We start from the raw sequence: 13,754 nt of genomic DNA, 5'->3' as shown, positions 1-13,754 counted from the left end.
TTCCTGAGGTTAACATCGGATCCCCCTTGGTTAGAATTGGATTTGGAGTTTTCCTAAAACTCTTCAATCATAGCCAAGTCTGAGTTTGTGTCATTTCAATAGATGGCTGGATCCACCCATGACAATTTGATTCTTTCTAATTCTCCCCAGCATTTTAACATGTTCAAGTATGGGGGTTTTTTTTTTCAATTTTTTTTTGCCACAATCCAAGATAAAAAAAATGTATTTTATATGACAAGCCAATATACATGTATATAAATACATTGAAAAGTTTCACCACACCCTAACACTTTCTATTCTTTTTCTTTTTATTTTTTAATAAAGATTTTATTTATTTATTTGACAGAGAGAGCGAGAGAGGGAACACAAGCAGGGGGAGTGGGAGAGGGAGAAGCAGGCTTCCCGCCGAGCAGGGAGCCCGATGCGGGGCTCGATCCCAGGACCCCGGGATCATGACCTGAGCCGAAGGCAGATGCTTAACGACTGAGCCACTCAGGCGCCCCTCTTTTTCTTTCTAAATGTTGGTTTTGACCCAGTAATTTATATCACAATGTTTCATGACCCATTGTTTGAAAATTACTGGTCTAGTTTCGCCTTTCTCCAAAATTTCACTTCTCAAATGCAGGTCTTCCTTTGCTCTGGTTCTTTCTTTTCTTTCCTCAAGTATCTCGAGAGTAGTCAGCTCTCCACTCCCTCACCTGGGTTCACTCTTCAAGTGGCAGTGTTTGTCTCCGGCCCTGCCCTGCCCTGCCCTGAGGGGGCCCTTCCTGAGGTCTGTAACATCTTCCTTGTTGATAGAGCCCAGATTTTCTGTTATCTAACCCATGCTCCCTGCCTCCTCTGGTGCGGCTGCTCCTTCCCCCTTGAAAGCTTTCTCTTGCCTTCCCAAGGCCACGCCAAAGCTTTTGTCTGTTTTTCTGTAGTAATATTTCTCCTGTGAGGTAATAAGTGCCACTGAATGAAAGGGAGAGAAAGCAAGAGGTATAAACAGTGTGTGGATATATGCGCCCGTGTGTGGAGGGCAATGGTGGTGGGAAGCCTGCAAGATATCTGCAGTGGACACTGTGGCTGATTCTCAGTATCAGATGATTAGCCCAAGTCAGTCAGTAGCTTTCCCTGGCAACTGTTACGACTCCAGGATTGGGCACACCAATGGCCTTAGCCGGACAGTCTAAAGGAAAAGACTGTATCTCACACCCAGGAGGAGGTTTTTCTCTTTCCTCCACTGGATGTGAAGAGGGAAGCATTACCCAGTAGCTGCTGGCAGCCATCTTGGGACCATGAGGAGAACTACCCTAAGGACAAAGCTTCAAGGAGGAAGGCTGAGTAGAACCTTGGACAGAATCTAAGTCCTTGATGACATCACTGAACTACTGAATCAACAGCCCTCAGAGCCTGCCTACCTCTGGTTCCTTGTTACATGAGCTATTTCTTTTTCTTTTTTCCTTTTTTTTTTTTAAGATTTTATTTATTTGACAGAGAGCGAGAGAGCGAGAGAGGGTACACAAGCAGGGGGAATGGGAGAGGGAGAAGCAGGCTTCCCGCTGAGCAGGGAGCCCGATGCGGGGCTCGATCCCAGGACCCTTGGATCATGACCTGAGCTGGAGGCAGACGCTTAATGACTGAGCCACCCAGGCGCCCCTATTTCTTTCTTTTTCTTAAAAAATGAGGTATTATGTTACTTGTAGCAGATAGCATCCTGATTCAGTATCTCAAAATATCCCATCACACCTGAACTCCAGACCTCTGGATCCACCTGCCTGCCAGGTCTTCCTCTTGGCTGTTCCATAACATCTCACACTCAGTAGGCCTAAAACGGACTTTGTCTGGGCCCCCTCCTCCCCCTCCTCTAGTCTTCTGTGAAAGATCCACCATCTGCCTGACTCAAGCCAAAACCTTCAGTCATCTCTGCTATTTATTTCCCTCCTGCCCCCAGTGGCAATGTTTCCTTGGGTGTAGCAGAGTCCCTCTGCCCTGAATATTTCTCAGATCCACCCACTTCTCTGCTCACTATCACCTCTTGCCTGTTCCCCTGCAACAGCCTCTGACCTGGTTCTCTGCCTCCTAATGGCTTCTGCACACCACAGCCAGAGTGATCTTTCTAAAATGCAAATCTGAATCCTTCACCCTCCTGATGAAACCATGTTTTTTTCCCTTTTCCTTAGGATGCATTCGGAGAAAGCCTTCATATGGCACGTGAGGTCCTGCATGACCTAGCCCACATGTCATCTTTGCAACCTCAGGGCCATTCCTCCTTTCTGTCCTTCATTCCAGAATGATAGAGGTACTTCCAGTCCAAAAACTGGCTCTGTCTCACCTCCTGACTGACTTATCTATCTAGAAAGACCTCCTCCTCTCCCTGCTTTACCTGAATAACTCCTGCTCGTTTCAGTGCTCAGCATGATGGGGGGGACATTTACCGCAAGCCTGGGTTAGATGCTCTTCGTGTCCCCACAAAGTCATCTTCTTTCCCAGTCACAGTGCTCTTCACAAGGCTGTAATGACCTGCTTGTCAGTCCCTCACCCCTACCCCAGACTGGGAACTCCTTGAGAGTGGGGACCCTGGCTTACTCCCTGCATGTAGCACAATAATTGACTGAAAAAGATCATTTTAAACAAACTCAGACTTGACTTGAAGGCAAGGGTAGGATGGAATAGAGTTGGAGGGCATTGTAGAAGTGGACATTTTCAAGCAGGGTGGAGGGTGAGGGTGGCAGAATCTGATTTGCTAGCCAAGTGTGTCAAGTAGGTTTAGGTGGGTGGCAGGGCAAGGCCAAGGGCAAGACATCACTGAGGGAGATAATGAACCCAGGCAAATGATGATGGTGGCCCAGACTAGGGTGGTGGCAGCGGAGATGGGGAGAACCAGACAGACTTGAAAGAATTAAGAAGTAGAATTAACAGAATTGGAGGGGTAAGAAAAGAAAGGAGTAGAAGATGAGGTGTTCTAATTTGGCAGCAGAAGTCCTTAGTGGTGCCTTCTTCTAGAGTGGGGAACCCCGAAGGAAGAACATGATCGCAGGTGCAGAGGGAAATGAGGAACTCTGTTTTGGACATGTTGAGTTTGAGGGGCCTACAGCACATCCAGAAGGCACCTGGACATTCAGGGCCGCCGTAACAGAAGTTGAGAAGGAGTGGATGTAGAACTAGGAGAAGGATAGATAGGAGTCATAGATGCCAAGATACAGGATGCAGAAAAGAAATGACTAGAGACGGGGTGCCTGGGTCATTAAGTGTCTGACTTCGGCTCAGGTCATGATCCCAGGGTCCTGGGATCGAGCCCTGCATCGGGCTCCCTGATCCACGGGAAGCCTGCTTCTCCCTCTCCCACTCCCCCTGCTTGTGTTCCCTCTCTCTGTGTCAAATAAATAAAATCTTAAAAAAAAAAAAAAGACTAGAGACAAGGGGAAAATACTGCTGAGCCCCCTCCCCACAGGCACCCCCACTTCCACAGACACAAACACACTGGAGACGTTTCTCTTGACAGCAGTTTTATTTGATTCAAAAGTGAAACTCAGACCCTGGCCCGCTCCACTGGTCATGGGATAATGGCAGGAGGAGAATAGATCTGGGGATCGCCAGCCTCTTACTAGGACTCAATAAGGGGAACACACAGGTCATATATATGTGTCAGGGCAGGGAGAGAAGGGCCAGGTACTGCTGGCTGGGTAGGGCTTGGCCACAGGGCAGGGAAGGGGTGACTTGTGCCATCCCCTAGACACATGCAGAGCCGAGAGGACTAATTCCGTACAGGTGTTGGGGTCTGGGACTTGGAGCAGGCCTAGGGCAGGTCAGGGAGCTCTGGACCAATGGGTTCAGTAGCTGTGAGTAGAAGACTTGTCCAGCTCACTGCGCTGCTCCTTCTGGGACTCAGTCACCACCTGCTGGGGCAAGGCATGTGAAGGGCACAAACCATTCAGCACCGCCCTCCTTTGCTCTCCTTTGGGGTATGCTGTCTCCTTCTCCAGCAAAACCAGCTGAGGCTCCTGACTATCTATCCACCTTCTCTATCTCCCTGTCTCCCTCTAGCCCCAAAGACCACTAACCCTCAATACTCTAAACTCGGCGGCAGCCAGGTTGGGGCTCAGAAATAATGTGGGCAATGATGGGGTCCTGGGCTCAAGTGGTCCATCTCACCTCCCCATCCCGGGTCTCAATGGTCTTGATCAGAACCATCTTCCTGCTGTGGCTGTCCTGAGGAGGCTCCACCTCAGGCACTGGAAAAAGTAGGATGAAGGGGTGGAAGAGAGGAGGCTTGCAGTTTCTCTCCTTTTAAGCCCTCACTCTCATCCATGAGGGAAGGGGAGTGGCAGGGCATGAGGGGCAGGGCATGAGTACAGACTAGGACTCAGTAGTTCATGGACAGAATCGATCCCTGAGCAGAGGCATACATAGCAAGAGTCTGGTCAGGGCAGAAGCGGACAAGGGGACAGGCAGATTGGAAGCCAGGCGTGGGAGACTCACCAGCCGTCTTTATACTTAAGGATGCAAAAGAATGGACTGGCACGGAGATCCTGGGAGCGAAGCAAGGGGTCAGCGACTGGGCCCAGGCCCCGCCCCTTCCCTGAACACCCAATCCCTACCATCCCTTACACTCCCACCCTCCAGCAGCCCTGCCCCCCACCTGCTCTCCTCGCCCTCCAGCAGCTTCCGGTAGGTGGCGATCTCGATGTCCAGGGCCATCTTGACGTTGAGGAGCTCCTGGTACTCGCGCAGGTGCCGGGCCATCTCCTCCTTTAGCTGTCGCAGCTCCTCCTCGAGCCTCGCGGCACCCGCCTGGTACCCGCCCGCCTCCAGGGCAAAGTGCTCCTCTAGCTCCCGCAGCTGTCTGAGCAGCGCCTCGTTCTGGGGGGGCAGCAGGGGGTCACTGGGGGAACAGCCTTAATCCTCCGCGGCCCCCCCTCCCCGGGCCTGGGCGCGAAGCCCGGTACTCACCGTGCCGCGCAGCCCGTCCACCTCACAAGTCAGGCTCTGTATCTGGCGTCGGGACTCGTTCATCTCCTGCTTGGCCTGACGCAGGGCCTCGTGGTTCCGGTTGGCGGCGTCGGACAGGTCGGCGTACTGCGGCGTGCGAGGCAACAGGGCCGTGAGCTGACGGCACGCGCGCTCCCCGCAGCACCCCGCTCGCCCAGACCCTCCCTCGCCCTCCCGGGCTCTCGCACCTTGGACTTGTACCACTCCTCTGCCTCCTGCAGGTTCTTCGCCGCGATGCTCTCGTACTGCGCGCGGATGTCCCTCAGCGCCGCCGTCAGCTCAGGCTTCACGGTGGCCTCCACCTCGACCTGCTGCACCTGCTGGCTCTCCACGCTCACCTGCAGGTCTCGCAGCTCCTGCGGCCCAGGACAACAAGTTGTCGAGGTTGCCGCGCGGATCCCATGCGGGCCGCGCAGTTCACGCACAGAAAAGAGAAGAAACACTCGAATGAACAGAAGGGGGTGCCAGGGAGTGCAGCGCGCAGAGGACTGCGCGTCCTGCGCCCCGGTGTGCTCCAAGCCGGCGGCCAAGCGACGGAGTGCAGTTCCGCCGCTCGCCACCAGGTGGCGCAGGGGTGGGAGTCAAACCACCTGTAGAGGGCGGGTTGAGGGGCTGCGTCTACCCAGCGAATCTCACTTCTCTTCCCTAGGGCGAGTCCTCCGCCGCATTCGCCAGTCTTCTCTAGCGCCTGCCTTTCAGCTCCAATGAGACCACCTGCAACCTTCGAAGCCTCTACTGACACTCGGCCCACCTACCTCCTCGTGTAGCTTCTTGAGGAACTCAATCTCATCCATCAGAGACTCAATCTTGCGCTCTAGTTCCAGGCGGGACAGGGTGGCGTCGTCCACGTCCTTAAGGGGGTGGCAGTGGGGGTTCAAGAGCAGGGAGGGACTGCTCAGGCCGAGGAAGGGCCAGGCCCTCCCTGCCTGTCTCTGGAGGCTTCTGGTCGCCTCCTGGCGCCCACACTTGTCACCCTAGATGCAGGCGGGGGTAGACGTGGCGAGACTGCGCTGACGTGGGGCCCGGGCTCACCTTGCGGAAGAGCACGAGGTTGTGCTCCGCATCCTCCCGCTTGCGCGTCTCCTCCTCCAACCTGGCAAGCAGAACGGGCAGAGGCCGAGCTGCAGGGTCACCGCCCAAGCATCAGCCCGCGCAGCCCAGGGTCTAGGTTAGAGGCTGCTACCGTCCAGGACTCTGAGGAAGGAGGGGTCTTCAAGCTGCCCGACTTTGTCTCTAACGGGCTGGGAGCTGAGAGGGGACCCCCCCTTTAGACACAGGGCAGACATAGTGGCTCCTCCCTCCCCTCCCCAGAGAGGCAGCACGCTGGTGGGGGGGGGACGGTGAGAGCCCGCGGGCGAGCTTACTCCCTGCACGCGCCTGGGCAGACGAGGGGAGCCACTCCCTCCGGCGGCTGGCCGGGCAGGGAGCCGAGCGAGGAGCAGCCGCCTCGACGGCCGCCGCCCAGCCCCGGCCCTGCCCCCTGACCTCTGCTTGAGCGCCGCCACGTCCTCCGCCAGTCCGTCGCGCTCCACCTGCACCCGGTCGCGCTCGCGGCCCAGCAGCTCCAGCTCCCTGCGCAGCTCGCGCAGCTCCTGCTGGCACAGCTGGTCGGCGCGCGCCGGCTCCTGGCCCCGGGCCTGGCTCAGCTCCCCGCGCAAGGCCGCGTTCTGCTGCTCCAGGAAGCGCACCTTCTCAATGAAGTTGGCGAAGCGGTCGTTGAGCTCTTGCAGCTCCTGCTTCTCGTTGCTGCGCGTGGCCAGGAACTCCTGGTTCAGGGCCTCGGCCATGGAAAAGTCGAGGCGCTCCGAGGGCAGGCGCAGGAGGGCGCCCGCGCCCGCCCGGGGGCCGCGGAAGCTGCCCAGGCGCACGGAGGAGCCGGGGGACGCCGAGCCCAGCAGGCGGCTGCTCGAGAAGCGGGAGCTGGACGCATAGGAGTAGGCCCCGGGGGACAGTGAGGGCGGTGGCCCGAAGGTGCGGCGGTAGGAGGTGGAAGTGACGCCGGCTCGGAGGCCCGACGGGTGGCTCATGGCGGCCGAGGATGGGCAGTCACCGCTGGCAGAGCTGGTCCGGGAGCTGGGAGGGAGCTGCAGACCGCTGCGAGGCGGCTTTATAGCCCTGCAGGCTCAGGGGGGGCACGGGCAGCTCCTCCCACTGGCCTGACGGCGGGGCTATGTGGGGAGGGGGACGCCCCACCCCTGCGGAGCAGCAGGAGAGCCGCACCCTCCCGCCAAGGCTGTTGGCACCCTGCCTACTTGCTTCCCCCTGTTGCTGGCGGGGAGGGAAGCGGGCCTGGCGACCACCGGCAGGCCTGGGATGGGGGTCAGCACCTTCCAGCGGGCATCCAGAGCGGGAGCCCAGGGTGGGAGGGCTTGACTGGAGCTGGGATTCCCGCCTGAGAGAGCTGGTAAAAGTCGGAGATGCGCAAACGTAGAGTCATTACATTGTCCCCCTGAAATTAATACAATGTTAGGTCAGTTATACATCAGTAAGAAAAAGGGGGGGATAGGAGGACTGGAGGTTATAGGGCAGGCTTCTGGCGCCTGAGTGGTGAGGAGGTGGCCCTGGGCAGATGGAGAGTTGGCCTGGCTTAGGCCCCAGGGCCTATGCCCCCACTTGTGCCCTGCAGGCTAGGCCCTGATTTTACCTGCTGTCAGCTACCCCTCTGTTACCACACCCAGGGAGAAATGGGGGACAGGACGGTGAGGGAGCTAAGGGGGGGGAAGGGCTGATCCCTCCGTAATCCCCAGGGCCCTGTGGAGGTCTGCTGCCTGGCGCCAGCTCTGCGGCTAATGGACTGGCCATTTCCCCTCCCCCTCCCCTGGACACTTGGCCAGGGGGTTGCCTGCTGATGGCTCAGCCTTAAAGACACAGCTCCCAAACCTGGACCTACACTGGGCCGCCACAGGGTGGGCCCAGCAGTGGGGGGCTGAGGGTGGCTGCGCCCAGCTCTGGGTCCCACTCCGCAGGGTCTGTGCCCGGCCAGAGGCTGAGCTGAACGAGCCAGTTGTAGGCTGTCCAGCTTTACTGGATTCTCCCTTCCCCCAACCAACGGCTGCTCAGTCATGGGCCTTACGGGAAGCAAAGCGATTCCTGAGGTAGGAAGGGGAGGGGGCTGAGGGCAGCAGCTGCTGCCAAGGCTGAGAGATGAACGGGCTGGCAGGAACCGGCTACCAGTATTGAGGAGTTCAGGTACCCAGGGATGGGTGGGGCTGGATGGGGAAGAGATGGGGAAAGAGAAAGCGCCCATCGCTGGTGGTCCAGGGACTGAAAGAGGAGAGAGAAGGCCCCAAAGCAGATCCACAAGCCCGTGCACACAGATGCATATGCATAATAGCCCTACATCACCGATAGGCACACACATCACACACGCAAGCGCACCTCCCTTCCGGCCCTCCCCCACCCCAGTTATCAGGAGGGCTGACGTCTGGCCTTTGCATGTCTGCGGCTTCCAGAACTCAGGCACAGGCCGCCCCGGAGCGGACAGAGGCAGTTCAGGTGGTCTGCAGGAGCCAGGGTGCTGAGGCCCGTTGGGTTTGCCAAGAGCCATGGGGCTGCTGCCGCCGGGGACTCCAGGGCTTTCCAGCTCGGACAGGTCCACCTCAGACAGGCCCTGAGGACTAGAGCTGGGCATCTGGGGAAGACGGTTTGGGACTCCAGGCTGGATCTCTGGGTGAGGGGGTGAGGAGGGCGGGTCCTTGGCCAGCCAGCTCCTCAGCATTGCAGGGCAGAGGAACCTCCCCTCCTTTGTGTGTCCTCTGAGATGGGCCAACGCCCGCCTGCTCACATCCCTGCCACCTTCCTTCATGTCTCCTCTCCAGGCCCCTCCTTCCTTCCGGGCCATTAGTCTCTCCCTGCACAGCTGCCAGGTCCTTCTCCTTGATGGGTCTGGTTTGGTTGCCAGGGGAATGGGAAGAGGGAGGATGGGAGAGAGGGGACAGGATGGATAAACCTGGGCCTGTCCCCCTGACTTCTAGGAGTGGGGAGGGGTGGGGTCCAGCCTGAGCTGGGGGATAAGGGCTTGGCGGCTCTGTGTGTATGGGCGGGGGGTGGATGCTGGGGAAGCGTTGGTGCTTTGTGCCACAGCCCTAGGCTCTGAGCCCCAGCTGCCATTGGCCTGGAGCCCCATCGACCCCAGCCCAGGCCCTGCCCGTCCCTGTCTGCTGTCCATGGGGAGCAAACTGGGAGCCTGAGCTGGTCCTTCCCAGGCCCTGTCTTTATAGGTCGCTGCTGGTAGATCTGGGCCTTTGAGCATCGCATAGAGGCCCCTTGGGCTGAGCCCAGGCAGTTGCAGGTGGAGCTCCCAGCCTTTCGCTGCTTAAGCTTCCAGCTTACCACCCCGGTGCCTCGAAGGAGAGGGGACCAGGGCCTCCTCAGCAGGGCTCAGGGAGCTGTGGAGGGAGGGAGTGAGGTCGGGGCCTGGGTGGGGGAACCAGGCCAGCCAGCATGTCAGAGAAGACTCCTCCCCCTTATTCAGAAAGAGCCAGGAGGAAAGGTAGGAAAGGGCCAAAAGAAAGGTAGGAAAGGGTCACGGTTAAGAGCCAGGGCTCGGGCATCCAGCTGCCAAGCTTCCCATCTGACTCCAACATTGTGTGTTGTAGGAATTTAGGCTTGTTACAATGTCCTTCCATGTCCCCCAGTAAAATGTAGATAATCGTAACTTCTACCTCATACTGTTGCTGGGAGGATTAAATACTTAGGACACATATGATAATGGCTGAAACGTAAGTTAGTTTTACTATTATCATTCTTGATCTCCCAAGTGATATAGTCAGCTGCCGAATGCAGTGAGGATCTGGACTTCTCTTGGATTGTCCCCGCTAGTGGCTGGGAGCGGTTCTGGACCCAGGGCAGAAGGAGCCAAGGACTGCCTGGCTGATCTTTCCCCAATGTACTGATGAAGACATGGACTCTGAACAGACCACCTGGGTGTGATCATGGCTCCTCAATTTAATTAGCTGTATGCTTTTGGGTTTGGGTGAGTGATTTCACCTCTGTTCACTCCATTTTCTTTATCCATAAATGAGGCAATAAGAATTGTACCTTCCTCATAGTATTGGAGGATTAGCTGAGTTATAATATGTGAGGCACTTAGTGCTTGGCACATAATATGTGCTGTACAAGGATTAGCCAGCTGCTCCGGTGAAGGCTTGGAGAAAAATGACAATTAGATGCATTCAGGGGTTTGTAAGGAAGGTGAGCAATGAAGTTTACTGGGAAGTGCTACCGAACGACAGGCCATGGACTCAAAGCTGGATGAAGAAAGGGTGTGTGGGCAGGTGAGGGTGGGAGACTGGGAGAGTAAAGAGGTCCATAGCTGGCCTCCCAGGCAAGGCCAAAGAACAGTCCTAGTACAGGGGAATTGAAAGAGGCACCAAGAGGGTAGGAAGTTGTTTTCAGAGAGTGAGATGCATGAATTTGTGATTCTGGAGCTGGGGTATTGATGAATGGTAAGATTTCCAGGGTGTTTTTAAGGGAGTGGTCAACGGAGGCTAAAGTCAAATGAAGGAGAAGGTCATGGGAGAAGAGATCAGGCCACCAGCCTGGGCACTTCTGAGCTGTGTGACCCTTGGCAACTTACTTGTCCTCTCTGAGCTTCCATTTCTTCATCTGTAAAATAGAGATAATGACACCTTCATCCCTGGGTGTTGTGACATGTAAGTGAGATCTAAGTACTTCGTGTACTACTTGTGCATGAAGTAGTTAGCAAGTCATGAGGCTCATAGCAGGTGCTCAGCACTATTGATGGCCTTCTTCCCCTACCGGGTGATGGGGAGGAAACTGAGACACAGAGGACCCCTGCCATAGCCCTGATTACTTGTAATGAAGTGTCAGCTGGGGTCCCCCTGCCCTTCAGAGATCTAGGACTGGCTCGACCTCCAGTCCACATCCTGGGGATAGCCCAATGTCATCCTCAAGATCTCTTTGCCTTCCTAGTGCACCCTTTACACCCCTAGCTCCAAGTCCTGCTTTCCCTGTGCTGGCTGACTATCCAGCCGACTCTCCGCGGTGCCCAGATGTGGAACTCGGCACCATCCCGTGGTTCTGCGGGTTCCTTTCCCCAACACTTAGGTAGAACTCAAGGCTTGGAGGGACATAGTTGCCTGTCTGAGGTTGCACAGCAAGCTAAGAGTGGCTCCCTCTGCAGGAAGGCACATCCTGATGGGTCAGGAGCTGCTGATGTTCTGGGCTCTGGCCCTGTAGGAGCCAAGATGAGCCTCAGCTAGGAGGATTCCGGCTCCACACTTCTCAAAGTGGGTTCTCTCCCAGGCTGGTCTGGCCACAGGGTCCCCACTGACTGACTGGCTACACCAGGTGGAATCCCTTCCCTATTATCTCCCTCTGGAGGCTCTACTCCTCCCAGTTAGGGGGCACTCTGGGCATCTTTTCCATCCCATCATTTTTCTCACTGTATCGTATAGTTATAGCTAACATTTCCTATGTGGCATACATTTTATACGTGTTATTATTTTTAATCCTCCTAATCACTCTACAGCATAGGTACTATTATGATTCTCATTCTACAGTTGAAAAAACTGAGGCCCAGAGAGGTTAAGCAACTTGCCCAAGGTCACACAGCTAGAAAACTAGCACTAATCTGTTTATATATCTGACTCCCCCATCCCTGACAATACGATCTTTGAGGGCAGGGATCGGGTCTTAGTCACCTTTGTGGCTGTGGAGTATAGCATAGGATCTAGGTCAAATAAATGTTGGTTAAACTGAAGGGAATTCTGAGGCACCTGAAAAAAATCTTTCCCATGATAGGTGGTCTGGAAAATAAAGAGAGGTGTGTTGCTGCCACCTTCTGGTCAGAAGCTAGAATGACATGTCTGCAGTCTGAATACATCTAAGACTCAAGGTTCTTGGAACACTGAAATTTGGGGAATTCACCATTATTGGACCTCCTTTCTATAGCTGAGAAAAATTCATAAGGGTGTGTAAAATAGAATAGCAACACTGGTATTAGGAGTTCAGAGCCCTGATTCCTAGGAACCTCCTCTATACCACCCCAGCAGCTCCCACCCCCAAGCAAAAAGCCAGGGAAGCAGGGCAAAATCTATTCTCTGCCTTCAAACACCACCCCCAGCATCCTCACTTCTACTGTGTTCACAATCTCCAGTCCTGCCCCATCATAAAATCACATCTCCACCTGCCTTCCTGACCTTTCCAATCAGCTACCCCTCAGCTGGAGAACAGGAGAGCAGCTTATGGACATGGAATGCTAAGTGAATTTTCCTTCTCACTGTGTGGCCTGAGGACTTGACAGAGTCACTGGAGGGACTGTTAAAAAGTAGATTCCAGAGCCCCACCCAGGACTTCTGAATCTCTAGAATCCGCATTTGAACAAACTTCCTAGGTGATTTTTAATGCACACAAACATTTGAGTATTCCAGGATTAAGTTTTTTTCTTTAAACTGTCCATCTTTTTCCCCATTTTATTTTGAAGAGTTTCAAACCCAGAGAAAGTTGAAAGAAGCCTGCTATAAACACCAGTATACCTTTCTCCTGGACTTACCAGTTGTCAATATTTTGCCACAATCCCTTTGAAATTAAGATTCAGGCATCATGATATTTCACCCCCAAATACTTCAGCATGCATCTCCTAAGAACAAAGATATTTTCCTATAGTACTATTAACCCACTCAAGAAATTTAGCATTGATAGAACAATATTATCTAATAAATAGTCCTATTAGAATTCCCCCATTTGTCCCAATAATGTCCTTCCTAACTATTTCCCCCAATCTGGGATCAAGGATCAAGAATTGTATTTGGGGGGCGCCTGGGTGGCTCAGATGGTTAAGCGTCTGCCTTCGGCTCAGGTCATGATCCCAGGGTCCTGGGATCGAGCCCCGCATCGGGCTCTCTGCTCCTTGGGAGCCTGCTTCTCCCTCTGCCTCTCTCTCTCTCTCTCTGTCTCTCATGAATAAAAAAAAAAAAAAAGAATTGTATTTGGTTGTCACCTGGGCAGAGGGAAGAGCCAGAGCATAGGGGTAAGGCTGGGATGAGCTTGGCATGTCTGAGGAATTAGAGAAAGGTCAGTGAGGCTAGAGCAAGGTGGGTGAGGAGAGAGGGCAAGGTGACGTCAGAGGTGTGGGAAGGAGTCAGGGCATGCAGGGCTTTGTAAATCAGAGTAAAGAGTTTATAGCTTATTTTATTTTAATGCAATGAAAAGCCATTGGAGGGTTTTAAGCAGGGGAATTACTTGATCTGATTTATGACTTTAAAAGGTCAATCTGAAGACAGTTTCAGAATTGGGACATTCCATAGTACAATTCCTAGACTCTTTAAAAAGTGTCATTTTGGGCGCCTGGGTGGCTCAGATGGTTAAGCGTCTGCTTTTGGCTCAGGTCATGATCCCAGGGTCCTGGGATCGAGTCCCACATCGGGCTCCCGGCTCAGCGGGGAGCCTGCTTCTCCCTCTGACCCTCTCCCCTCTCATGCTGTTTCTCTCGCTCGCTCTCTAAAAAATAAATAAAATCTTAAAAAGTGTCATTTTTCTTTAAAGATTTTATTTATTTGAGAGAGAGGGAGAGAAAGCCCGCACAAGCAGTGGGGGGCAGAGGGAGAGGGAGAAGCAGGCTCCCTGCTGAGCAAGGAGCCCGACGCGGGGCTCCATCCCAGGACCCTGAGATCATGACCTGAGCCGAAGGCAGACGCTTAACCAACTGAGCCACCCAGGGGCCCCAAAAAAGTCAGTGTCATTTTTTTTTTTTTAAAGGTGGGCATATTAATTTCCTAGGGATGTCATAAGAAATTACCACAAACTTGGTGGCTTAA

General features: G+C 54.4%; 1 protein-coding gene across 1 annotated transcript; it reads right to left on the bottom strand.

Annotated features, from left to right (window-relative positions):
• Positions 1-3,474: 3,474 nt before the first annotated feature.
• PRPH (peripherin) lies at positions 3,475-13,272 on the bottom strand. The gene is made up of 10 exons (XM_081821610.1): positions 12,938-13,272; positions 6,460-12,756; positions 6,007-6,067; positions 5,730-5,825; positions 5,163-5,330; positions 4,936-5,061; positions 4,625-4,845; positions 4,465-4,514; positions 4,138-4,217; positions 3,475-3,881 (listed from the first exon to the last, which is right to left on the bottom strand). Exons 2-10 carry the CDS (start codon positions 6,999-7,001, stop codon positions 3,816-3,818), a joined length of 1,410 nt encoding a protein of 469 aa, XP_081677736.1. The 5' UTR covers positions 7,002-12,756; positions 12,938-13,272; the 3' UTR covers positions 3,475-3,815.
• Positions 13,273-13,754: the final 482 nt, after the last annotated feature.

Source organism: Leptonychotes weddellii, chromosome 5 (assembly GCF_054177405.1).
Source record: "Leptonychotes weddellii isolate Sample4059 chromosome 5, ASM5417740v2, whole genome shotgun sequence".
Classification (NCBI taxonomy): Eukaryota; Metazoa; Chordata; class Mammalia; order Carnivora; family Phocidae; genus Leptonychotes; species Leptonychotes weddellii.
The sequence above is the reverse complement of the archived record's forward strand: the minus strand, read 5'-3'. Positions and strand labels throughout refer to the sequence as shown.